General features: G+C 54.2%; 8 protein-coding genes across 8 annotated transcripts; 4 read left to right on the top strand and 4 right to left on the bottom strand.

Moving 5' to 3' along the window:
* Positions 1-322: 322 nt before the first annotated feature.
* On the top strand, positions 323-4,141 carry PRM1 (pheromone-regulated protein PRM1; the record flags this gene model as incomplete). Its single annotated transcript, XM_076643711.1, has 11 exons — positions 323-840; positions 993-1,113; positions 1,188-1,459; positions 1,539-1,666; positions 1,739-1,826; positions 1,907-2,139; positions 2,223-2,486; positions 2,569-2,640; positions 2,727-2,826; positions 2,905-3,131; positions 3,231-4,141. 11 exons carry the CDS (start codon positions 323-325, stop codon positions 4,139-4,141), a joined length of 2,934 nt encoding a protein of 977 aa, XP_076494266.1.
* A 515-nt stretch (positions 4,142-4,656) lies between these two features.
* BDY24DRAFT_417438 (uncharacterized protein) lies at positions 4,657-9,263 on the bottom strand (the record flags this gene model as incomplete). The annotated part of the gene is made up of 20 exons (XM_076643710.1): positions 4,657-5,091; positions 5,200-5,370; positions 5,464-5,546; positions 5,622-5,813; positions 5,884-5,948; positions 6,014-6,168; positions 6,238-6,321; positions 6,386-6,456; positions 6,529-6,634; positions 6,717-6,886; positions 7,008-7,042; positions 7,142-7,263; positions 7,364-7,915; positions 8,028-8,511; positions 8,589-8,631; positions 8,689-8,719; positions 8,818-8,831; positions 8,903-8,926; positions 9,021-9,078; positions 9,210-9,263. The coding sequence occupies 20 exons, from the start codon at positions 9,261-9,263 to the stop codon at positions 4,657-4,659; spliced, it is 2,949 nt and encodes a 982-aa protein (XP_076494265.1).
* Positions 9,264-9,565: 302 nt separating this feature from the next.
* Positions 9,566-11,142, bottom strand: BDY24DRAFT_397710 (NAD-binding protein). Its single transcript, XM_076641596.1, has 7 exons — positions 10,961-11,142; positions 10,771-10,853; positions 10,424-10,673; positions 10,205-10,293; positions 10,024-10,128; positions 9,762-9,940; positions 9,566-9,649 (listed from the first exon to the last, which is right to left on the bottom strand). Exons 1-7 carry the CDS (start codon positions 11,026-11,028, stop codon positions 9,623-9,625), a joined length of 801 nt encoding a protein of 266 aa, XP_076494264.1. The 5' UTR covers positions 11,029-11,142; the 3' UTR covers positions 9,566-9,622.
* A 128-nt stretch (positions 11,143-11,270) lies between these two features.
* On the top strand, positions 11,271-13,704 carry BDY24DRAFT_365085 (D-galactonate dehydratase). The gene is made up of 10 exons (XM_076637922.1): positions 11,271-11,481; positions 11,715-11,726; positions 11,873-12,049; positions 12,165-12,205; positions 12,308-12,397; positions 12,474-12,570; positions 12,650-12,746; positions 12,832-13,103; positions 13,181-13,260; positions 13,347-13,704. The coding sequence occupies exons 1-10, from the start codon at positions 11,383-11,385 to the stop codon at positions 13,594-13,596; spliced, it is 1,215 nt and encodes a 404-aa protein (XP_076494263.1). The 5' UTR covers positions 11,271-11,382; the 3' UTR covers positions 13,597-13,704.
* Positions 13,705-14,027: 323 nt separating this feature from the next.
* BDY24DRAFT_417435 (uncharacterized protein) lies at positions 14,028-15,237 on the bottom strand (the record flags this gene model as incomplete). Its single annotated transcript, XM_076643709.1, has 2 exons — positions 14,028-14,067; positions 14,231-15,237. 2 exons carry the CDS (start codon positions 15,235-15,237, stop codon positions 14,028-14,030), a joined length of 1,047 nt encoding a protein of 348 aa, XP_076494262.1.
* A 267-nt stretch (positions 15,238-15,504) lies between these two features.
* Positions 15,505-18,240, top strand: DPH6 (diphthine--ammonia ligase; the record flags this gene model as incomplete). The annotated part of the gene is made up of 10 exons (XM_076637518.1): positions 15,505-15,622; positions 15,714-15,865; positions 15,893-15,955; positions 16,039-16,115; positions 16,195-16,375; positions 16,497-16,588; positions 16,672-17,090; positions 17,196-17,488; positions 17,598-17,786; positions 17,932-18,240. 10 exons carry the CDS (start codon positions 15,505-15,507, stop codon positions 18,238-18,240), a joined length of 1,893 nt encoding a protein of 630 aa, XP_076494261.1.
* An 898-nt stretch (positions 18,241-19,138) lies between these two features.
* BDY24DRAFT_397705 (sterol desaturase family protein) lies at positions 19,139-21,699 on the top strand. The gene is made up of 13 exons (XM_076641595.1): positions 19,139-19,335; positions 19,410-19,477; positions 19,618-19,695; positions 19,788-19,868; positions 19,967-20,060; positions 20,163-20,191; positions 20,306-20,363; positions 20,432-20,460; positions 20,539-20,719; positions 20,839-20,896; positions 20,972-21,057; positions 21,150-21,235; positions 21,338-21,699. The coding sequence occupies exons 1-13, from the start codon at positions 19,221-19,223 to the stop codon at positions 21,482-21,484; spliced, it is 1,110 nt and encodes a 369-aa protein (XP_076494260.1). The 5' UTR covers positions 19,139-19,220; the 3' UTR covers positions 21,485-21,699.
* A 923-nt stretch (positions 21,700-22,622) lies between these two features.
* Positions 22,623-24,366, bottom strand: BDY24DRAFT_417432 (uncharacterized protein; the record flags this gene model as incomplete). Its single annotated transcript, XM_076643708.1, has 11 exons — positions 22,623-22,682; positions 22,776-22,903; positions 22,974-23,155; positions 23,229-23,375; positions 23,556-23,593; positions 23,661-23,711; positions 23,782-23,831; positions 23,904-23,980; positions 24,052-24,097; positions 24,186-24,199; positions 24,272-24,366. 11 exons carry the CDS (start codon positions 24,364-24,366, stop codon positions 22,623-22,625), a joined length of 888 nt encoding a protein of 295 aa, XP_076494259.1.
* Positions 24,367-24,724: the final 358 nt, after the last annotated feature.

Genomic DNA, 24,724 nt, shown 5'->3' with positions numbered 1-24,724 from the left:
TCCTTCCTCGAGAAAATCTGACTCCGAGAAAGGGGAAAGAGATGAGTTCGAGCGCCCTCTCCCTTTGTTCGCTCGAAACGGCCACCTCCCGCTCCTTCCCTTCCCTTTGACCTTCGTTTCAGCTCGTTTTCCCTTTGATGACCAGCTGAAGGAAGCGGTTTCGCGCCCAAGCTGACGACCTTTTCGCTGCCCAACACCTCCATCCCCTTCCCTATCGTTCTATAATCCTTCTCTTTCGTCGCAGGTCGTCGTTCGTCAAACAACAAAAGGCTCGAAGCTCAACCTCCCTTCCTCCCTCCTTCGTTCGCTCCCCTCCCGCTCGATGTGGGCTCCCCTCTCCGCCGTGTTCCCTTCTCGTCGACAACCTCAAGCTCAACGATCCAACGACGACGAAGACCTTCGACCTCTTTCGATCTACTCTCTCCCTCCTCAACTTCCAGCAAAGGACGGTCACTCGCACACCCTCTCCTCCTCTTGGACCGCCAACGACAACCCTTTCGTCTACGATGAGAAGAACAACACCTTCCGCTCTCCAACAAACCAACCTCCTCCTCGACTATCCAACCACCTCTCCTCCAAGCCTCTCCTCTGGCTGTCCATCCTCTCGCCTCCGATCCTCGGCATCATCATCGTCCTCGTTACGCTCCTCCTCATCTCTGCAACCTCCAAGTCTCAAGTAGCAGCTTCCAAGAGGGAGATCATGGCCGGATGCAACGCCGCCCAGAAGGCTCTGGTTGCCCTCAAGGCCGTTCCAGACTTGATGGAGGAGCAAAGCAAAAAGGCGCTCGTGCTGTCCGTCGAAGCGAGCGTCAAGCTGGCCGGAAAGACGTTGATGCTTGCGTGAGTCAAGTGTATTATCTTTCTTTGACTCGGGAACTGTCTATGAGGTGGGAAGCTGGGCTGCGAGAAGGGTAGAAAAGGCGGTGATGAGCAAACGACGGCGGAAGAACACTGACTCGCGTCTTCTCTTTTTCCCTCTGATTCTTCTTCAGCGTAACCATCCTCGAAGCAGTTCTCACCTTCCTCATCGACTCCTACCGATCCATCTACCTCTGTGCTTTCGAACTGGTCATCTTCGGAGCTCTCGCTCTCGTCATCGGAGCAGTCGAGGAGGTTCGTTCACAACCCATCTCTCTCTCCGGCCTTCATTTTTTGAGCGCTGACTCTTTCTTCTTCGTTCGTCATAGATCCAAGATGCCATCACCACCGTCCTTGCAGGAATTCGAACCCTCATCCAATCCCAGGTTTCAGCAGCCAATTCTGTCATCTCAGCAGCCGTCTCAGCCATCAACTTCGTTACCAAGATCGTGAATGTTTCGCTCGACGTCCCTTCGTTCGACATCCCTGCTCTGACGAGTTTGGAGAACGTGACGGTTTCGACGGTGATCGAGGACAAGCTGAGGCAGTTGAACGCTTCGCTGCCGACGTTGAATGACATCAGAACGAAGTTGGACTCGTTGTAAGTCCCGTTGTACTGAGGAGAGGGAAGACGAGACCAGACGCGTCCCACTGACTCGTTCTTCTTTCCCTCGATTCAGCATCGACGAACCCTTCGATCTTGTAGTATCCAAGATCAATGCTACTACAGGAAACTTTACCTTCACTCCTTCGCCAACTCCAGTATCCAACGTCACCAATCTCGCTGCTTCGACGACGGACATGTGTTGTTCGTCTTCCATCTCCTTTCCTCCATGTTCTACTCGAGAACCTCGTCCTGACCTTTTCCCTTCATCCACAGCCGATCTCGACCTCTCCTTCATTGACGAGATCTCCAACGAGCTCAGCAAGATCTTCCATTGGGCAGTCGGACTGATCGTCGTCGCTGGGTACGTCCTCGTTCTCTCTCTCTCTCTCTATTCTCTTCCGTTCTCCGTTCGGCTGATCCTTCTTACCTCGTCTTCGACAGACTCATCGCCATCCTCATTCTCCTGTACCTCGAACACCGCCGCTACCTCTCCTTTATCGAACGGATCGAAATCTTCCACGCCGAACACGACCCTCAAAGTCCTTACACGCAGGACGAACTCATCGAGCTCGCTCAGTTCTCCCAAGCCAACATCGTCAGTGTCTGGGCTTGGAGAGGAATCGGGATGACGAGAAGACTTTCGGGGGATTCGAAGAGGAGATCAAAGTGGTTCGGTGAGTCGTCTCTTCCTCTCTTCGTTCTTCCTTCAGTTTCCTGATCGGAACTGACCTCGCGTCTCCTTCCCTCGGTTCCTCAGTCTCTCTGATAACGCACCCCCTAGCCCTCGCTCCCCTCCTCATCGGAATCCTTGGTCTCATCGCTCTTCAATGCCAAATCGCAGCCGTTTCTGCCCTGTCCGACAAGGCCTCGGCCATGACGAACTCGAGCATAACGGAGATGTCGACGAGTATGACCCAGACGCTGAACGCGGATCTGGCCACTCGGGGAGCTTTGTATGCGGCTGGGTTGAACGCAGATCTGGCGAAGGTGCAGAAGGTGTTGGACGATGATATCTTTGGAGGTGGGTCTCGTTTCATTTCGGTTCGTCTTTCCCTTGACTCAAGCTCGAACTGATGCCCTTCTTCTGGCTCCGTCTATCTCAGAGTGGGTAAACACCACGACGGTGGTACTGAACGGGACTCTGGTCGAGTTCTACGACCTCGTTTCGACGACTGGTGAGGCCTTCTCCGCTTCCGTCTTCTTCTAGATCTCGCCCTCGTTTCGAACTGACTCGTCCTTCCTTTTGTCTCTTCATCCACAGTTAACGATGCTCTCGGATCGACCATCATCGGACCCTCGGTCAACACCTTCCTCTTCTGCATCCTCGGATCCAAGGTCGAGAAGCTGTCGGAAGCGCTCACGTTCGTTCCTCCCTCGCTTCTTCTCCTCGTCGCGTCCGAAAAGACTGAACTGATCGACCTTCCCTTCATCTCACGCAGCTGGATCCACGAGAACGCTCAGTTCACCCTCCCAACGGTCGATCCCAACATCTTTGCGGTTTCGAACAGCTCGATGGAAGGCCTCGTCGCACCCATCGCCAGTGCTGCTGTCGGAGGAGGTTCGGACGACCCTGACGACGTGGGAGTGGTACAGAGGTTGATAGCCGCCTACATCTCGTCCCTGGAGAAGGCGATGATCCTCAACTGGATCTTCATTGGGCTTTGGGGTGAGTTTATCTCTTCCTCCGCTTCTTCTGACTCCCGCTCGTTGAGTCGGCTTGAGTGCGACGCGACTTACTGACCTCGCCGGCTTTACGTATCTTCAGGACTCGTCGTCGTCGGAGGTCTCATCACCGTCTTCCTCAGTGCTCGTCTCGAGAAACGAGATCGACAGCGAGCCGAAGGAACCTACGTCGAATCGACCTCGCCCTCCTACCTCCGTTGGCCATTCGGACGACCCACTCTCCCTCAACTTCCCTGGAACTCCTCCTCCTCGAGAAGCAGTCAACCCAGCTCCGCACCTCACTACTACTCCCACGAACCACCTCAGCAATCCGTCGAGAAGATCAACTCCCTCCAGGACGCCTTCCCTCCTCGAGCACCTTTCCAGACTCCTCTCCCCTCCCCTCAACCCATGCAACTCCCCTTGCCTCAGCCCAACTCCTTCTTCGAGATGAACGGAGGAACCGCGAAATCCTCACCGTTCCCTTGGATCCTTCGACCGAATCAACAACGATCCAACGATCCAACGCCTCCCTCCCCTCCCCCAACCCAACAACAACAACGCTTCCTCCAACAGCAGTCCTTCCTTCCCTCGGATGTAGCTCAAGAACGATCACCTCTCTCCTCCCTCTCCAACTGGACCAAGAAACTCGCCGGACGAGCTTCCGTCCTCGCTTCCCACAACCCTTTCCATTCGACCTCCCCGTCGGACGAGGATCGATTCCCAAACCTCAACCCCTGCATCTCGACCCCAACGCCTCCCGGAACCTCCACTCTCGACCCCTCCCACCTCCTCCCCAGCCTCGAACCATCTACTCCCAATACCACACCGTTCCCTCTCCCCTCCCTGCGCCAGCGTCGATGTCAGCCAACCCGTACGCTCATCCGATCTACGCTCAGCATTCGGCGAATCCGTTCTCGAATCCGTCGAGGAACCCGTTCGGGGATGAGCAACGAGAGGACGAGGAGGAGGAGGAGCGCAGGAGGAGGGGCCAGGTGGTCTCTGCGAACCTGAAGGACCCGTTCCGTACACCGTTTGACGATTAGACTAGTTTCTCTTTCTATGGACTTTTTTTTCTCCTTGCTGTTTCTCTGCATTTATACCTTTTGTTCCGTCCTATTCTCTCGCTGTTCTTTGCTTCGCTCCTTTCTCTTTTTGCTTTGTTCGTCGCGTCGTCTTCGTTCGTTCTCCTTGCTTCACGCCTTTTCACGCTCGTCGTTTGATATGTTCCCTTGCTTTGCTTTGCTCTCGGATGCGAACGGTTTCACCTACAACGTCTTTTCTTACCTTGAAACGAATGCACCTCTGTTTCTCTCCTTCGTGGTTCGAGTCCTGACGCAAAAACTCGACGCGTCGTGGTTTAGACGCGTTCTCTCTTCGTGGGCTCTTCGCTTACGATACAAAACAATTGCTACGATACGCAACACACATTAAAATCGTAAAAAGTAAGTAGGTACACCACTGAACCCGACCTCTCTCTCCTCACGTCCTCTCCGCCACCTCCCTCCCTCCCCTCCCTCTCTCCCTCGTCACCTGAATGGCAACCCACCCCCTGGAACTGCCAGGTTCTCCCAGAAGTTTGAGTCCAGCGAAAAGAACTCCCCGTCTGCTCCTGATCCCAGCCCTCCCTCTCCTCCCAAGATGTCCTCGAACTCGCCCGGCCAGCCCTGGTGATCCAACGGCGTCGCAGCGAAGGAAGGAAGTTGATCGAAGGAGTTGAACGGGTTGGCTGGAGGCATGCCCGATCCCTGAAGAGCGTGAGCGTTGGCTGAGGCGTGGGAGTAGTCGGGCCAAGCGGCGTTGAGGAGGGAGGAAGAGGAGAAGGAGTTCGGGTTGGATAGAGGGTTCTGAGATTGAAGATTGAAGGGAAGGCGTGCTGGGGAGGGATGGAAGCTGGACGCGTTTTGAGCGAAAGGAGTTCCGTAGGATGGGAAGTCGTTGATGATGGGGGAGACGGTTCCGGTCTGTTGATTGGGAAGAGAGCCGAAGGAGGGGTCAGTCGACGCGCTCCCTTCCGACTTTCAAGTCTCGACTCGTCGTTCTCTGCCGAGAGATGATGCACGAAAGCTTACATGCGAGACCCAGGCGTCGTCTTGAAAGCTCTGTCGCAGCTTCTTGGCGACGTTCCTCAACAGAAGAGCGTGGCGAAGACCGAGATGAGATCGATCCGGCGAAGAAGCTCCCAGGCAAAATATAACCTTGTGGACGAGGTCGACGATGGGTTTGGTGTCCGCTTGAATGACCTGAGAAGGAAAAATACGAAAAGTTAGGCGGTGATGGTGGTGGAGGGAATCGAGAGAGGAGAGGGAAAGCGAAGTCAGAGGGAAAGGACGAACCGCTCCAGAGTAGATCGCTTTCAAAAGGAAGCAACTCCCGTAGGTGAACCAAAGGATAACCCGATTGGGGAGATAGGGAAGAGCTACGAATTCGAACAGAGAGGACGAAATCAGTATCGATCTCTCAAGCGAGAGAGCAAAAGAAGAAAGGAACGAACCTCCTCCGGGATGAAGCCGTTCCGTGCAAAGTTCCAACAGCTGTCGAGCTGCATCTACCGACTCGAAGATGAACTTGGCATCCGGAGATTGGGTCAAGCCTCGAGGAAAGAGAGCACCGCTCCCTTTGTGAGTATCGGCTCCGAGGGCAGCAGCACGTTGGACGTGAGCCTGGAAGGCGAAGGAGTAGATATCTGAAAACGAGAACGAGACGAGTCAGCAACGTGTACGAGGCGAGAAGGGACTTCAAGCTTAAGCACTCACATAAACGAAGGTACTGATACGTGCACCAAACGACCTCGGATGTTGGAAAGGTCGAGAACTTTACGCTGAAGAGAATAAAAAGCGAGGTGAGAACGCGCGACGAATGTGGAAAGAAGACGCGACGACTCACGGGGTCCAGATGTCCCTGAATGAGTTGATAGATCTCGTAAACTCGTCCAGATAACGATAGTAGGCTCCGGCCGTCACGAGAGAGATCGTTCGATCTTTCGACGGGTATAGAACATCGTGAGAGTTCGTCATCGTCTGGGTCAGTTCGACCAGCGCCTACAAACGAGATGAAGAAATGCGTGAGCTCAGGTGAAAGCATCAGAAGTGGGGGGAATGATATTTTACCTGAACGACGCTAGCAAAGTCCTCCTGCTCTCCCTCTATCGGGCGAAGGGAAGGGAAGTTGGCGGCCGCGTCGTTGGGCGTGAACTGAGATCGGAAGAGGAAGAAGGTCAGCGAGCTCGATTCGGTTCGAAGTAGGCCAGGGACGTACACAAAGACCAGGACCTCGAGACCAGAACGCTTTTCCGAGTCGGAGAGAGATGTGCCGATCGAAGAGATAGCCTGGAAGAAGAAAGGAGAGACAGCTTCAGTAAACTGCGTCAACTCGAGTCCAAAAAGACGCGGTGGACGAACAGTAAGTCCATGCCAGCCTTTCCCTATCCACCTGAGGGGTCGTGGGAGCCTTCGGATCGACGTAAAGAGTCTGTTGATCGAGACCGAGGAAGTATCCAGTGCGGACCTGAAGAAGGCGAAGGCGATTCATCGAAGCGAAGTGAATCAGTACGACGAGAAGGGGAAGAGTCCGAAAGGAAGCGACCCACAGCATGCCCAACTAGGTTCCAAGACTGGGCGGAGTCGTCCCAAGGCCTGGAAGATCCAGGATTGGGCGTCAACTCCTCTCGTCGAGGAAGGTTCTCGGAGAGGAGGAGACAAGCTTCGACAAATCCAACGCTGCCGTCTCGCCCATCAACGACGACCGCACTGATGTAGCCTGATGGAATGTAAGAAAAATCCCATGTGGTGAGTCAGCATCGAGAAGGAAGAACGGACAGATGAATCCTCGAAGCAGGGTGAGGAAGCGAAGCTCGAGTCGTGGACGCGTCGAGACTCACCTCGCATCACGTCCCAGCTCTTATCGTGGATCGTCCTAAGACCGAAGGAAGAAGTAGATGAACGTCAGATATAAGAAGATTCGGAGTGCGACGAGAACGTCGATGCGACGGGGGGAGGGAAAAGGACGACTGACTTGTGATCTTGATCGAACCGACTTGCAATCACGACGAGCGTCGTCAGGAGCTCCTTGTCCTCGAAGGCGAAAGCGGAGAGCTGAGCCTCAGTTCTAGGTATCCTGAACGAAGGAACCATGGGCTGAGAGGTCGGAAAGATGGAGGGAGAAGGTGGAGAAAGTGATCAGGAGCTCGAGAGATAAAGAGATGCAGGAGCATAACGGAACGAGGTTCGAACTCACAAACAGCTGATGGTGTCGAAGAAAGAACTGATCGACGTAGGTTTTCAATGATGCCTTCGTGAGAATCCCCAGGCGAATGAGGTCGAACGACTCGAGCGAAGGTATCTCCACCCTCTCCTCTTCCTCTCCATCCTCTGACCCTTCCTTGATCGATCCTCCATCTCCCCTGAGCTCCATTCTAACGCCACCGTCATCCGAATTTCTTCTCGCTGATCCGTTCATCGCAGATCCGACGCTTCGTCCAGTCGAAGGAGTGGCGACGTGCTCACTCGACGGAGACTTTCCGTTCCCTGTTCGAGCTCCGGAGTTACCAGTGGCGGTTAGAGCGAGTAGCGAGAGAGCATCCGCTTCGTTGGCCATTCCAGCGATGACGAACGATTCCGGATCGTGAGCTGTCGAGCGATGGGATTTTGGAGGAGAGTTTGGGAGGTTGGAGAGGACGTGGATGGGCTGGGGGAGGGAGATGGGACGAGGAGGGTTTCGGTGGAGAGTGAGAAGGGACGGTTTGAGAGTAAGGATGGCTGAGTTGGTGCTCTGGTGAGGTGTTGACGGCTGGAGGGGAGAGGAAGGAAGAGGGAAAGATGTGGTCGTCGTGTTGCGAAGGAGGGTGATGCTGCGACGAGGGCGAAGTTTGCAGAGTGGGGAACGGAGGATGATTGGGAACCAGTATCGAAGCCTGGTGGTGATGAGTTGATGGAGGAGGGAGAGGCTGAGGGATGGGTCCGTGAGGGTAGGTTGAGTGGTAGAGCGCAGGGAAGACGGGGGACGTTGAACTCGGTTCTTTTGAGGACGAGGAGTTGTTTTGAAGAGAGTTTGGAGGAGGCGCGAGAGATGGGAAGATGCTCGATGGAGATCGATCAAACTGAGTGGAGGGTCCGTCGCGTGGTGGAGGGAGCGGGGGAGGAGGGAGGAACGCGTTCGAGGAGCTTTGACCAGTGAGAGATCCGTTGAGCGATCCGTCGTCCCAAGCTCTTTCCGCCTGCTCCTCCATATCGGGTATGGGTCCTAGGAAGTCTCCTCCGAACGAAAGCTGAGGTCCTGTCGACGAAAGCGTCCTCTTCCTTTTCTTCGCGTCGACTTCGTCGTCGTTGACTGACGTTGAGGATTCCCTATTCGTCTTGGGGCGCTCCGAAAGGTTGCCACCTCGTCTTGAAGGGAGGAATGTGCATTCACGCTGTTAAAAGTAAGCCAGGGGGTCGAAGGAGAGATGAAGAGGGATGGAAACGAGGGATGAGCGACGGAGCTTCTCGGGTCGATGGGGACGGCAGCTGAGGACGAAAAAGAGCAAGAAAGTGAACTGACGCTCTCTCTCTTGCATCGAGCACATGGAGGTTCCTTCGGGTTATCGATGTCACCCTGTTACGAAAAGATAGAGGCGAAGAAAAGGGAAAACAGGTCAGCAACGATCTCGCCTCTTCCCTCCTTCGATTCCGTTCGCTCGTCCTCCGACTCACGAGATCGCACTTGGCTGCAAAGAGAGCGCAGAGAGTCTATCAGCATCCGTGTACATCTCGAACTTACGAACAAGTGTGCTCTTACCTTTCCGGGAGCGGCAATGAGCACCTTGGAATGAAGAGGGAAGGGATAGGGACGAAGGTCAGCTTGAGTCGTCCCTTCCTAAGCTCCTCTCCTTCCGCCTGCTGCACCTTGAACTCACAAGCTCGATAGGCTCGACGAGCACCCTTCCCGTCTGAGCTCACATCAGGTTTACGATCCTACAGGGAAGCGGAAAGATCGAAGAACGGGAGAAAGAACCGTCGGTCAGTCAAAGGAAAGGGAAGGGGGGAGAGAGAAGCCGAGAGCTCAGAATCGACTAGGGAAGCCCTCCTTGCCCTTCAAGACTTACCTGCGACTCCTCGGATCCTCTTCGACCTTGAATACTGCTGGATTGCTCTTCCATCGACGTGAGGTGGTGAGAAACCTGAGAAAAGGGCTAAACGAGAGAGGGTGGTCGTCGGAAGAAAGGAGTCCGGCCCAGCTCCGATCTCGAGTCCCTCGAATCTACTGTCAAATTGAACGAAAAACGAAAATCTTGTTGGGGAAGGAGCTCATGGTTTAGAGAGGCTTCAAGCTTGTGGTTCAGTTGACTGTTTCAGGCTCTTTCTTAGGGTGATCAGGGGGAAAGAAGACTCCGACTGGCGTCGACAGCCGAACCGAAAACGAATTCTTTCTCTTCTCACAGCTCTCAGGAAGATAAAACGCTTTGAAGTCGTTGCATAAGGAACATAACATATCTTCTCTCTATCTCGCACTCGAAGTTTATCTAGCCATCCATCCTCCGTCGACCTGTGGGAGCGGGAAGTGAAGAAGGAAAACGACGCGAGTCAGATGGGCGATCTTTTCACCTTCTCCTCCAGGAGGCGATTCTCGAGAATCGATGGGGACAGATAGGACTCACAGTGAGGCACTCTCCACAGACGTAGTCACTACCAGCTCCAGCGAGGAAAAGAACGGCTCCGCTGAAGTCGTCGGGAGTTCCCCATCGTTTCGACGGAATCCTCTCCAAGATCTGTCGAGAACGCGTAGGGTCGGCGATAAGAGCAGTGTTCATCTCGGTAGAGATGTAACCGGGAGCGACTGCAGTGAGAAAGTGCGGGTATGCAGGTCAGTGACGGTGGAGCGAGACGAGTCGAAAGGGGAAAGAGAAGGAAAGGACGAACTAGCGTTGACGTTGATGCCCTTTCCTGACCAGTCGTTTGAGAAGGCCTTGGTGAGACCGAGAATACCGTGCTTAGCGGCAGCATAGGCGGGGACGGTAAGTCCTCCTTCGAAACGAAAATCAGCGGGAACAGTCAGAACGAGCTCGAGCTGAAGGGAGAGAGAGACGAGGGGGACGCGTACCCTGGAACGAAACGAGCGACGCGATGTTGATGATCTTTCCTCGAGCGTCCCCCTCCTTTCGAGTGTCGAGCATGTGCTTTCCGACATCCCTGTTGGTTATGACCCAAAAGTAGAGTCAGCTTATGGTTTTGATCCTTAAAAACTGGGTCGGTACGATGCCGAGTGTGAACCGAGTTCCTCTCCCTCCCTTCCGATCTTGAAGCTCAGGAAAAGACTCACCTAGCGAGCGAGAAGCAGGTGCTCAAGTTGACCTGGAGGACCTCCTCCCAATCTTCATCAGGGAAGAGCTCCGCAGGATGCCTCCTCTGGATTCCTCCACAGTTGATGAAGATGTCGACCTTGAGTCCCCACTCTCCAGTGACCTTGGGAACGACGGCTTTGATGGACTCCTTCGAAGCGAGATCAGCGACGACGATCCGAGATGAGCGACCGAGGGCAATGATATCGTCTCGCGTGGCAGTGTTCTCTTCTGTAAAGAGGGAATGGAAGAAGGGAGAGGTCAGCGAATGAAGGGGGGGAGGGAAACCGTGAGCTTCCTCCGTTCGAACGGAGGGAGGAGTACGAACCAGATCGCTGAATGAGAATAACATCGGCACCAGCCTTAGCAAGAGAGAGAGCGATGTTGGCTCCGATACCACGAGTTCCACCGCTGGAGTGCAGAGAAGCAAAGGGGGAAGAGAGGAGAAGGGGAAAGGGAGGAAACGAAGGTCAGCTCTCCGACCAGCCAACTTCATCTTTCACAGCTCTCTTACTCACGTCATGAGAGCGGTTTTTCCATCGAGGCCGAAGAGAGATTGAAGGTAGGACGAAGAGGAAGAGGCCATGGTGAAATATTTGAGTGAGTGAGAGGTTGATGAATGCGTTTGGAGGAGAACTGCAAGAGCTCAAGTACTTGCGACGGAGGGAGGAACGGTTCGGAGCGGCAGACCGGTTCCCTCAGTTCTCTTTCAAAGCGCCCAAAGTGCGCCGTTTCCATCACAAGGGGTCCCCGCACTCGAAGCTCTCAAGTTTTGATCAGCTTTTGGGAGGGACGGCAAAGGGCGGGCAAGGAAAGGGAGGGAGAACGACTCGAAGTGAGCGCCGGAGGAGACGACTTCAACCTCAACCACATCCTACTCCCTCCCTCCCCTTCCCTAACTTCCAACTTTCCAACCCAACCCTTCTACTCTTCTTACACAATGGTTCTGACTGGTACAACTTTCGAATCTTCGCATCCTAACGGGCTCTCAGCCGGCCCAGGAGCAGATGTCATCAAGTCCATCGAGCTCTTCAAGGTCGTAAGTTCATCTGCTAGGTCTACCCAAGCCTCTAGAGCTCTCCCAGCTTGCATAAACTCCTTTCCTCAGCCATTCTGAGCTCTTATGAGCGAAAGAGGCTATGGAGGAGCTCAGGATCAAGCCGAACTTCCGATTCCGTCCTTCCCTTGAGCTCGAGCTCGTTTCAGCCCTCCCCGTTTTCGAGACTGACTCCCTTTCCCCTTCCTTCCGTTTTTCCTTCCTTCCACCTACAGCTGCCCAGATGGGTGAGTCTATGTTCTCGATCGATGCTTTCACCTCCTGAAGCTCTCTGAGCAGCTCTTTTTGAGTCTCGTCTCAGATTAGTAGCTGACCGTCGGCTCCTCCCTCCCACGTCTTCACCTTCGTCTTCTTGTTTTCTTCTTTTTTTCAGCTCTTCGTTCGAGTCGAGACCTCTGAGGGCAACGTCGGATGGGGAGAGGCTACTCTCGAGGGTCACCTCGAGGCCGTGGAGGGTGCCTTTGAGGACCTGCGAGATCGATTCACAGGATGGAACGTCGACAACATCGAGGATATCTACACTTCAGCCTTCCGACACAGGTTCTACCGAGTGAGTGCCACTTCTCTACTTTCCTCGCCCTCGTTTCAGTCTCTCGAAGCCAGCTTGGAGGTTTCTTTCAGACCTCGAGCTGATCTCGTTTTTTTGCTTCTTTCTCTCCTCTCAGGGTGGACCAGTTTTGATGAGTGCCATCTCTGGACTCGATATGTGAGTAACCACGTCCTTCTCTCTCTTTGATCTTCTCAAGTTGTCGAAGACAAGGCTGACCTCGACGCGTCCGTCGCCTCGCTTCCGTTCCCTCCTCCTCAGCGCTCTCTGGGACATCAAGGGACGAAAGCTCGGAGTCCCTATCTGGCAATTGATGGGTGGTCGAGTGCGAGACAAGGTGAAGGTCTACGGGTAAGTTGCTCATCGCCTCCTTTGCTCCTTCTTTCCGACTCGAGCTCACTTCCACTCTTCTTCTTTCTCGTCTCAGATGGATCGGAGGAGATCGACCTACCGATATTCTCGAGCAGGCCAAGAAGAGGAAGGCTGAGGGTTTTACTACCGTGAAGATGAACGGATCTGAATCTGTGAGTCTCGTTTTTTTTCTCTACACTGCTTCGCTCGACGCGTCGACTCGAAGCTGAACTCTCCTCTTCCCCTCACCAGCTCGGATGGTTGGCGTCGCCGGAAGATCTCAAGGCCACCGTGGAGCGACTGAAAGAGGTCAAGTCGATCGGTATGGACGCTGGACTTGATTTCCACGGTACGTTGGGCTTTCTCGTTGCGACTGGCCTGGAGGAGAGGACTCGAAGCTGACTTTCGCCCTTCTTCGCAATCGCTTCGAACAGGACGAGTTCACCGACCTATGGCTAAACAGCTCGCTCGGATGCTTGAACCCCATCAGCCTCTCTTCATCGAGGAGCCTCTGCTTCCCGGTCAGATCGAGGAGCTCAAGAAACTCTACGCTCAGACCACCATCCCCATCGCTCTCGGAGAGCGGCTCTTCACTCGACAAGACTTCAGACCCTACTTTGAATCTGGCTGCATCGACATCTGCCAACCTGATATCTCTCACTCGGGAGGAATCTCGGAGACGAGGAAGATCGCGTTGATGGCTGAGGTGAGTCGCGTCCCGTCGTTTCCCGTCTCGTCTCGTTTCACGTTGCTGATCGTTTCCTCTCCCGTTTCGTTTCTCAGACCTACGACATCGGATTCGCTCCTCACTGCCCTCTAGGTCCCATCGCCTTTGCTGCTTCCCTCCAGTTGGCTGCCTGCACGTGAGTCTACCTCGTCCTCTTTCGACTTCGACGAAACGAAAACTCAAACGCTGACCTCTCCTCTCGTCGCCTCTCCCGACTTTCAGCATCAACTTCGTCATCTGCGAAATGTCGATAGCGATGCACTACAACAAGGGAGCCTACGATCTGCTCACCTACATGAAGAACCCAGAGGTCTTCAAGGTCGAGGGAGGACACGTCGCGACGCTCGAGGGACCTGGACTCGGTATCGAGCTGGACGAGAAGCTCATCCGAGAGGTTGCTATCGAGAGCAAGGCGTTCTACTGGAAGAACCCCGTTTGGAGAGGAGAGGATGGGTCCGTCAGGGAGTGGTAGCTGGGTTTCGGGTTTCGAGTTGGCCCTTTTTATCTTCTACTAGTTATTTTTTGTATGCGAACGAGCTTTCATCGAAGGAGAGTGAAATGTGAGGTGAGAGTTGTTAAGCACTAGCTCACAGCAGTATTCTCGATGCGTTCTACCGACTCCTCGCCTAGAGATCCGCCGTCAAGCGTCGATGCGCTCTCCCTCTTCCTCGCCTGCTTCCCTCTCTCTCCCTCACCTCTCTCTCTCGCTCTCTCCTTTCAACCCGTGCAAGCTCACTATGATAACCAAATATTCTGCATTCCATACCCTCTCTCCCTCTCTGCTTCTCCTCCTGAGTAGCCTCCTCCGAACGCGTCCTCGACGACTCTTCCTTCCCTCCCTCCGAACGACGAAGACGACGACCGACGAGCTTGATGGATGATGGTGTACGGCGACCGACGTCCTTAGACTCGTCGAGCCTTCTTGGGTCGAGGCCACGATCGACTGAGAGGAGGAGGAAGAAGAAGAGGGAGGGAAAAAGGGAGAGGAGAGAGGAAGGGAGAGAGTCAGCGATCAGAGACGCAGAAGCCTGAGCCAACGAGACGAAGAAAGCAACGCCCGATCCTTCAAGAAACTCAACAAAAGAGAACGTAGGAGGGGCACTCACCGAATGGGGGTATGATCCGACAACGAAATCGCCATGGCCCTCACTGCACTCCCCTCCTCGCTCTTCAACGCCTTCATGAACGCCTCCCTCCCCTGCCCGAACCCGCTCACGTTCAACCTGACCTGGACCCCGACCCTATCCGGCAGATAGCCCTCGGCCTCTCCCTTGAGCTCCCTCTCGATCTTCCTCTCCTTCAAATGCTTCTCGTTCTCCTCTCCCAACCTCCTGAACAAATTGACGACGACCTGATGTCCCGCTTCGCTCCCTCCGCTCTGACTGCCCTTGAACCCCAAGGAACCTCCCGAGAATTTACCGAGAGGCAAGTGCCGGTTCCATAGTTCCGGTGTGGCTACCTCGTCTGGGTTGTAGGCCCAGGTGAGGACGCCTTGGGTGTTGTTCTTGGAGCAGGTGACCGAGAGACGGACGACTTTGATTTGGGACCGAGGGCCGACGAGGGCTCTCCATTCTTTGGTAGTGACGATCGGAGGGATCGAACGACGGGATTGTTGGAGCGCGTCAGGGATGAGTTGAGGAGGTTGGAAGGTTGAGAACGAGTTGGTGAACGGAGCGAGAGGAGAGGAGGAGGAGGAGGGCGAGGAGGAGGAGGAGGAAGAGTCGGTGGTGGTAGTGGTGGAAGAAGGAGTGTCCTCTGAGGGTGTTGATGGAGTGGTGGTGGTGCTAGTGATGGTAGTATCCGAGGAGGAGGTAGGAGCAGGAGTGGTTGAGGAGGAGGAGTTGACGCCTTGGATGTCGACCTTCCCTTCCTGAGGACTCTCTACCGAGAGCTTCTCCTTTGGAGCTTCTATCGATTCTCCCTCTACGGCGTTGATCTCCCTGTAATCAATATCCTTGATTCCTTGCTTGCCGTGAACGGGGAAGAGTCCATCCGCGAGAGAGGGAGGAGAGAGGGAGAATGGTCGGCGAAGGGAGGAGGAGGAGGAGGAAGGACCGACGAGTCCACGAGTGAGGACGAATCGAAGAGGGGAGGAGAACCCTGAGCGGATCATGGTGGCGAAGGAGGGGAGGAGGAGGGAAGAGGAGGGTGAGATCGACTTTTAGGGAGGTTGAGGTTGAGGGGAAGGAGGAAGATGGGAGACGTCGTGAGCTTGCCCTTTTTTTCGTCGTCCAGGTCTAGAAGAGAGAGGTCCTGCCAACCGCGACTCAACTTTTCAAACTTTTCATCCATCGTGAGCTTCTCAGACCGTCCTCGCGTATAAGAGAGAGTCCATCGCTGATCTTCTGTTCCTTTTCCGTTCCGATCCAGACCGCCTCGAATGAAGGTCGTCGCTCTCCTCTCGGGAGGCAAAGACTCGTGCTTCAACCTCATGGAAGCCGTAGCCAACGGACACGAACTCGTAGCTGTAGCAGGTCTCTTACCAGAGCAAGGAATAGGTGCGTTTACTTCCCATTCTAGAAACTTCCGCTCTCGTTCTCTCGCTCGCTAACAAATCTCTCGTCCTTCTGAAACTCGCTCCTTCGGCAGATGAGCTCGACTCGTTCATGTTCCAAACCGTCGGACTCAACCATCTCCCTCTCATCGCTCAATCCTTGAGACTCCCTCTCTACACGAGAACCATCACCGGAACGGCTGTCAACGTCGCGGGAGAGTACGGAGATAGGAAGGGAGTTGCGGATGTCGACGAGAGGGAGGAGAAGAACGAGTCGGGAGGAGGGACGGCTGGGGACGAGACGGAGGATCTTTGGGAGTTGTTGAAGGAGGTTAAGGTACGTCGGAGGAGACCTCTCTCTCGCTTCGAGTACATAAATTGGACTCAGCTCATCGCATTTCTACGCGTTCTTTCGAGCAGGAAAACCACCCTGACGTCCAAGGCGTCGCCGTCGGTGCGATCCTCTCGAGCTACCAACGAGTCCGAGTAGAGCATGTGTAGGTTCTTCGCCTTACAAACTCCCTTCTCTCTCTCTCTCTTTTTCACCTGACACCTGTTTTTTTTTTTCTCTTTTAGATGCGCCCGCCTAGGACTCACCGCTCTCGCCTTCCTCTGGCAACGAAACCAAGCTTCCCTCCTCGCGTCCATGGTCTCCTCGGGCCTCACAGCCGTGCTCATCAAGGTCGCTGGAGTTGGACTGGACGAGCATGATCTGGGGAAAACGTTGGGGCAGATGCAAGGGAAGTTGACGAAGCTGGTGAGTCGGGTTGAACGGTTTTGGAGTTGTCGGCGCTGTCGTTTCGTTTTCCTCTCTTCGCTCTGCTCGAAGATACGAGACTGACTTGATACTTTTGTTGATTGCTCGTGCTCGGTTCTAGAACTCAATGTACGGTCTCCACATCTGCGGCGAAGGAGGAGAGTACGAAACCCTCACGCTCGACTGTCCCTTGTTCCACGATCGCGTCCAACTGTTCGTCGTCTCCCTCTCTCTCTCTTCCTCCCATCTTTCTCCCCAACCTAACTCCACCCAACCACTCCCTTTTCCTTCCCCAGCGATCAACTCCAACCCATCATCACCGACTCCTCCCCCGTCGCCCAAGTCGCCCACCTCCGAATCGTCGCCGCCTCGCTCGTTCCCAAACCCAACCACATCGTCCCCTCCCCAGCCGAGATGCGAGCTCTCCTTGGTCGTGATGAGGTGGAGGAGTACCTTGATGAGGAAGCGGAGGAGGTGAGGGATGTTGTGCTGGAGGTGAGGCCCGAGGGAGGAGTCGCGTCCACGAGTCGGGTTGAGGTTGCGATGGGGAAGCTGGAGGAGGCAGAGATGGGAGTGACGGTGGGGAGGAAGGGGAAGTGGGTTGCTGTGGGTGGAGTGACGGGTTACAATGAGGTGAAGAGCAGGAAGGGGAAGGAGAGAGCTGGGTTTGAGACGTTGGAGGAGGAGGTGACGGAGTGTTTTTGGAACTTGAGAGGTGAGTCTCTCGTTTCATTTTATCTCCCTTTCTTTCCTCTGTCTGACACTGTCTCCCTCACCGACTAACTCCCTTTCCTCTGTTTTCCCTCTCTCAAATGCTCAGAAACCCTCCTCTCCCTCTCACCCACACCCCTCCCTCTCACCTCCATCTCCACCATCTCCCTCTTCCTCTCCTCCATGGACCTCTTCCCCGCCGTCAACGCAATCTACAAAACTTTCTTCGGAACCTCTCCTCCCACCCGAGCATGCGTCGCCGTTCCTCTACCCAACGGCGAGAGAGTTCGACTCGAGGCGGTTGCGTTCGACGGGGAGGAGAGGGAGAGGAAGGCGTTGCATGTGCAGAGTTTGAGTTACTGGGCGCCGGCGAATATTGGACCTTATAGTCAGAGTGTTATTGTACGTTTCGCCTCTTCCTTACTAGGTGGTGTATCAAGGAAAAGAGAGGTGTGCGGAGTCGAGAAACTGACGCGTCGTTCCTCTCCTCTTTTTTCTTTCTTCTTCGCAGGTCGGCGAACGAACCTCCTTAGCAGGTCAGATCGCTCTCATCCCTTCCACCCTCTCCCTTCCTACTCCGTCGTCTTTCGCAACGGAAACCGCCCTCTCGCTGAAGCACGTTCGGTCGATCGTCAAGGCCCTGAAGGAGGGCACGGGAGGAGGTTGGGAGAGCGAGTTCGTTGAAGGGTGTATCGGCTGGGTGCTGGATTTCGAGCGGGATTTGGAAGGTGCGAGGAAGGGGTGGGAGGCTGCTTTTGAGGGTCTGGTAGGTAGAGTTCCCCGAACTCTCTTCCTTCGGTTCGTCTCGAGCTGACTTTCGTTCTCGTTTCCGCTCGCTTCTTCAGACCAACCCCTCCGCTCCCTTCTCAATAACTACCTCGTCCTCCCACCTCCCCCCGACTCTCTTCCTCGCCCCTTCCTCCCTCCCCAAAGCCTGTCTCGTCGAATGGCAGGTTTCCCTCCACACAGGTCGTTCTCCAAACCCGATCGAACCAGTCTACACCGACGACGACGAGGATCCAGAGATGAAACCTCCCACGTGGGAGAGAGTCGATGCTGGGACTATTGGAGAGTGGGAGGAGGGTGTGTTCGAAGAGGGAGAAGCTCGATGGGGGATTGGAGTTTGGGAGGGAGTTGGTGAGTCGACTTTTTGAGCTTGTTGACTTCGAGGAGCGAGGGACGCGTTGACACTGATCAAGAACCTTTTCGGCTTTGTTTCACAGACTCGTTCGAAGCTCTGTCACAGGCGGATCGGATGAAGCTCAAGGCTTCCTTGCTGGCTTCGTTCTCGCTGAGGATCTTCCATCTGCCGTCGATATCTAGCTCGAAGCGTGAGTTTCGGTGTTGTCTCATTCCGTTCGATTAGATGCGAAAGCTGATCTCCTTTTCCTCTTCCTTTGCTGATCAACAGTTCGGACAAGCCTGCTCGAGGTTCTAGGACCCGGATCTGAGCTTCCAGCGATGACTTTCGCGGTCGTTCATGGGATTGCGACGATGAGGAGGGAGGCGAAGGTTGGGATCGTTTGGGTTGGGAAGTGAGGGTTGGTTGATGAGCTTGATTTGCCTCGTGAGCCTGTAGAAGCGGAGATATGATGTTGTTGCTGAGTACGGTTTGACTACTGAAGCAGGGACTGTTTTGTAGGGGAAGAAAGGAGGGGGAAAGGGGACGTCGCTGCGACGTGGCTGAACTGTCCGGAACTTGGTTTCGAGCACGAATCCTCACCGAGGAGAAAAAGAGCTCGGAACCAGTGAGCTTGTTTGTGTAAGCCTGTAGATGAGGGACCCGTGGCTCGACTCAAGCGATGGTGGGTCGAGAAACAAGAAAGAAAGATGGCCGAAGCAAGCTCCGAGGTCGACGGAGCGACGCGTTCGAACTCGGTCGGATTTGAGAGCAGATTTTCGCGTGTTTTCCTTGACGAAGCTCATCGACAGTCTATCCTCGAGGTCTTGTCAAGAATCGGAAGGATTGATCTCACTCCCTCGCAGCTCTGACGGCGGAAAAACGTCAAGAAAAGGAAAATGGTTCGACTTTGGCCCCTCCACCCTCTGCACCTTCCTCCTCCTTCGTTTCCCCCAAAACTGTCCAGGCAATCTCTCTCTCCCACCTTCCTTCCCCTTCCCTTTTCCCCTTAAGATGGCATCTTATCTAGGATTCCACAACACTACGCTCCCTCACGATCTGTCTGGCTCTTCCTCTCTCTACTCTTCCGTCAACTTTGATGATCTCAACTGGGCAGAGCAAAAATGGGGTCAGTTCGAGCTGCCTTCCTTCCTTCCTTCGATTCAACCTCAGATCGAGCTGATCCTGGTTTCGTTCTTGCAGCTGAGTGGTACATGTTCATCGGGAACCCCGTTCTCGCTACTGGAATCATGTCGTTCGTGATGCACGAGGTGAGTCTTCAAAGGAAGAGAGAGAGAGAGAGGTCCGCGCGTTTTGGTTGGGCCAGAGGAGGAATGAGACGAGAAGGACGTCGCGCTCTAGATCGAGAGACATCTCAGAAGCTGATCTCACCTCTCCTTCCCTTCTTCAGATTGTATACTTCGGACGGTGTCTCCCTCTGGTGATCATCGATCGAATCCCTTACTTCAACAGGTGGAAGTTACAGCCCGTTCGTCCTCTTCCCCACGTCTTCTTCCCTCGACCCTTCGTGTCCCAATCGAAGCTCATTTTCTCGTCCCTTCCCTGTCTTGCCGCTTACAGGGAAAGGTACCTACAGCTCGTGAGCAGTGGGAGTGCACCAAGCTTGTTCTTTTGTCCCATTTCACCGTCGAGCTGCCTCAGGTTCGTTTCCCTTTCCTCCCTCCCTCCGAGCTCGAAACGAGAATTGAAGCTGACCGATCCTTCCTCCTTTCTTTTGCACTTCTGCTCTTTCGACATAGATCTGGGGATTCCACCCTATGGCTGAGTATTTCGGCATGTCTACCCACTCTGTTCCTTTCCCTGCTTTGACCACCATCGCCTGGCAGGTTGCGAGTGAGTTGCCCTTTCTCTCTCTCTCTCCTTCGCCTCGACGTGGCGAGAGGCTGCCTCGATGGAAGCTGAATTGACTCTCCTTACCCCGTCTTCTCTGTGCAGTCTTCTTCGTCTTCGAGGATACCTTCCACGTGAGTTCTCCTCTTCCTTCCGATCTTATCAAGAAAGGAGGAATCGCGGATCCGAGCTCGAGCTGACGACGTCCTCTTCGCACTCCTTCATCCCTCCGACCTCATCTCCATCAGTACTTCGCTCACCGATGGCTGCACACTCCTATGATGTACAAGCACATTCACAAGCTTCGTTAGTCTCGTTCCCTCATCCTCAGTTTCTTTCGTGCCAACGCTGACGTCGCTCTTCCTTCGTCGCAGACCACAAGTTCTCAGCTCCCTTCGGACTCGTTCGTTCCTCTCTCCCCATCTTCGCCATCTCGCTTGCACCTCACTGACCAACCTCTCCACCTCTTCCGATCCACCAGGCCGCCGAGTACGCTCACCCAGTGGAAGTTCTCATCCTCGGAACTGGAACCATCGGAGGTCCTCTGCTTTTCGCCATCCTTTCGCAAACCATCTGGCCTCAAGTCTCGCTTCACATCGTCACCGTCTACATCTGGATCATCTTCAGGCTCTTCCAGGCCGTCGAGGCTCACTCTGGATACGGTGAGTTTATCGTCTATGCTCTTTGTTGAGAGGAACGACGAAGCGAACGTCGACGTCGAAACGTTGAACCCGAGAGGACGCGTGCTGACTTGGCTCTCTGCTCCGTTTCGTTGACGCAGACTTCCCTTGGGGAACTCGACACTGGCTGCCCTTCTGGTCTGGAGCTGAGCACCACGAGTGAGTCTGCAGCGCGTCCTTTCCTCGTTCCTCCGCTCTCGAAAGCTGACCTCGTTCGTCCTTCGAACTCATCAGCTTCCACCACATGGCCTTCGTCAACAACTTCTCCACCTCTTTCCGATGGTGGGATCACTGGCTGGGAACTGACCTCAAGTACCAAGGTTCGTCTTTCGTCGCGTGTTCTCTCGCTTTCTGACTTCGAACCGTTCCGCTGACCTTGACGCGTCTCTTCCCCCTTTCCTCCCTTTCTCAGCCTACCGAAAGAGAATCGAGGCTTCCAAGGCTTCTGAGCGAGCCAAGATCGAGGCTGCTGAGAACCTCACTATCGAGGCGTCCGGTGTTCGTTCCATCTCCTTCCTCCCTCCGTTCGAGCTTGCCCTCGTTTGTCTTGCTTGACTCGAGTTGACCCGTCGCTTCTCTTCTCTACCTCCTTTCTCACAGCTCGCCGCCGAGCGTGCCCTCCTCGCCCGGTCAGGAGAGTCCAAGCCCAAGAACGTTCGAGTCGGAGAGGTCGTCGCTCCCGACGGACACGAGTCGGCACCCACCAACCTCCTCAAGGTCAACGCCGAGTCGAAGAAGTCGAGGTAGACTCCTTCGTTCTCAGTCGTCTCGTTTCCTTTGATCTCTTTCGCTACTAGTAGATGTTGTGGGTGTGCTTGAGTCAGGAAAAGGTCTCTCTACAACCTTCCCGCTCGCTCGTTGCTTTTTTCTTTCTCGTCCTGCTTGCTGTTCCTCACCTTTACCTTCGGTAGCTCAGGTGGATACCATTCTTTACACTCTTATTATTATTGCTTTACCCGAGACGAGCTGAAATTTGAAGGAGAAAGAGACTCAAGAGGAGAGGGAGCACGCCACGACGAGCTGGCTTTTTTCGTCCTCCCAAGTGCAGAAGGACAGGGAAGCGAGAGCGTTGGTATTGTAGAGAAACTGGGAGAGAACTGAGACCTGGAGACGAGATGGAAAATTGGGAACAAGACGAGAAACAACAACGAAAGAGGGAAACGAGAAGGGAAACAAGAGACGCGGGGAGACGAGACGGGAAACGAGAAACGAGACTACGAGAAGGAAGACGAAGAGCAGAGGTAGATATAGACTTGATATTGAACTCCGTAAATGTGGAGACGTAGCCATAGAAAGTGAGACTCTACGACGATGAAGCAAAACAACAAATCGAACACGACGCGACGGGACGGGAAAAGAGCAAGAGAGGAAACCATCACTCCTGACCGTGATAGGTCTCTCCGCAAATACTCGAAGGGATTGCTTTCGGGCAGCAGAGAACCGCACAGTCATCAGCAGAGCGGACTTTTGCATCCAGGGCGACGCTATGAATCGTTGCTACTCTTCCGTTTCTACGACTCTACTTGTCCGCTTAGCTGGAATAACACTAACTCGATCCCTTCTGATCCTCGACAGCTATGAGTTTATATTCTCGATCTCGAGTCTCTTCTACAACGTTGGGAAGTATGAGCTTTGGTCTTTCCCGAAACGAGACGAACGCGTCAGAAAAAGTGTTCGACATAGACTAGACTACGTGAAAAGGCCTCCCTACGCTAGACTATGAAATAGAACAAAAACTTAGGGGAGATTTGAGATGAAGCGTAACGTCACGAATGAAGTTCGAGGTCGTGGCTGAGGAGGATCGAGGACGAAGACATCGGTCAGTCGCGTCGTCTCAAAGGCTGAAAGAATCTGGTCGAAGGACTCACTTTGAGGGAGACCATCGTTAATCGTGGGCCATCTTCTCGCTGAGATGGTGAGCCGATTCGTGGGTAGAGGCGGTGGACTGATCGGACGAAGGAAAAGAGGGAGAGCAAAGGCGTCGACGCGTGTGAGTCGAGGCTCGCTCTCGAGTGATGAAACGAAAGAGGGGATTTACGGTCGTCCTGTTCATCATCTGGTGTCCTCCAGCGTTGGGAGAGACCTTCCTGGTCTTCCTGGCGTTGAGGAATCCGAACTTCCAAGCCGCAGCGAGAAGAAGAGCAACGACGACGAGGGTAACGATGGCTGGAAATGGAAGAAAGGAGCGAAAGGTTCAGAGTGGAGACCGCGAAGAGCGAATTAATGATCCACTCACCTCCGATTCCTCCAGCAGCGGAGGATGAAAGCCCCGAGGACGAAGAAGCAGCGTTGACGACCGAAGCTGCCGTCGCCGTTGAGCTAGCAGTCGTGATGGTGGCCGTCGTGGCCGCTCCAGCGGCGGTGGTGACCTCTTCGACGCTCTCGCTTTCGGTAGCGTTGTAGCAGAAGGAGAATGATCTGAGGAGATGGGGAGATGGGGAGGGAAAACGGGTCAGAGGGAGAAAGAGGAGAAAGAAACAGACGGACGAACGGAGAGTCATCCGCGGTCGCAAGAGCTACATCGGCACAGGCGTAGAAGGTATCGTTGTTATCTCCCGAAGTGAACTTGAGCTGAAGAGTCAAGTTCTGGCCGATCGCGTATCCGTAGGCGGTATCGAAGTCGGGGGTGTCGAGGCAACTGGAAACAGGAAAGAAGAAACAAGACGTAGAGTAAGCGATGCGATGATTATGCAAGAGCCTCTACGAGTTGATGGAGAGGAGATTTTAGATGCCGCTTCTTCTTCTTCAGGTATTGTATAGACTCCTCAGTAGAAAGGACGAAGAAAGGGAAACGGGAAGAAAAAAACGCGTCGCTCACACTTGTCCGATTTGATCGCCTTGAGAGAGAGTGTCGAACTGATAGGACGAAGACATAATCAGCATCGGATATTGGAATATTGAGTCGTATAAATCGAGAACTTACGGTGGTGAAGGTCGAATCAGCAGTAGGAATAGAATCGGTCGTGTAAGAGATCTGGCAAAGGTCGAAAGCGAAACCATTCAGCCTCTCGAACCGGTGACCCAAAGGATGAGCTCAAACTGACATCCATGTTGTAAGATGCGTGCCAGATGTGAAGAGAGAATTTCCCGTCGTCTGAGAAGAAGAGGAACGGAGAAAGTCAGCACCGCCGTCGTTAAGTGACTCACGTCGACCTTCGAAACTCACTCAAAGGGTAGTTGACTCGGTCGATGACGGATCCTTCTCCACAAGGAGCGACACCCAAAGCAGCATTTAGAGTATCTCTGTTTAACGAGAAGTGTGAGCTCGAGAGTCGTCGACCAGCGACGGCGAACTAGGGAAGATCGAGACGAACTGAGAATCCATGGCGATGTCTCGACCGACGGGGTAGGCCCATTCCACTAGAGAAAGAGAAGAGTTTTGATATCGTCAGCTTAGCTTTGAGAGCCGGAAACGAAGCTTGAAGGAGGAGAGGAATGGGCGACCCACCGGGTGGTTCGACTCTGAAGGACGAAGACGGGCCAGCGAAGGTCAGAACAGTCGAGTCCGAGCACGCAGATGGAAGAAACACTCACCCTGTTGCCGTGTAGTGAACACGGGGAGCGATAACAGCTCCAGAGACGAAGGTAGATCCTACAGCGACGAGGGTAGCAACGGTTTGAACGAACATCGAGGGCGACGGCGAGGGAAAGAAGAAAAAGAAAAAAGGAGGAGGAAGGCTGGAAGTTGGCGCTCGTGCTGGTTGAAGGAAGGAAAAGCGAAATCTGATCAATTGTCGCATGTCTTCTCACCGAAGGGGGGAGGGGTGAGAAACCGACGTACAAGAAGCTGGAGCTCGTCGCGTCCAATCGCAGATCCACCGACGGTCGGGAAGATCCCGAAATCCGTCTGATTAGTCTTATCTCAGCCGAGGTTGTGGAAACGAAAATAGACGAGGGAAGGAAGAAGAGAAGTCGTCGGGAAGAGATCTGAACCGAGGTCTCCCCCGATGCCTTGCCGAGGTATATCTTGGGTTGAGCTTGAGCTGC

The sequence above is a fragment of the Mrakia frigida genome (assembly GCF_051309035.1).
Source record: "Mrakia frigida strain ATCC 22029 unplaced genomic scaffold BDY24scaffold_28, whole genome shotgun sequence".
Classification (NCBI taxonomy): domain Eukaryota; kingdom Fungi; phylum Basidiomycota; class Tremellomycetes; order Cystofilobasidiales; family Mrakiaceae; genus Mrakia; species Mrakia frigida.
The sequence above is the reverse complement of the archived record's forward strand: the minus strand, read 5'-3'. Positions and strand labels throughout refer to the sequence as shown.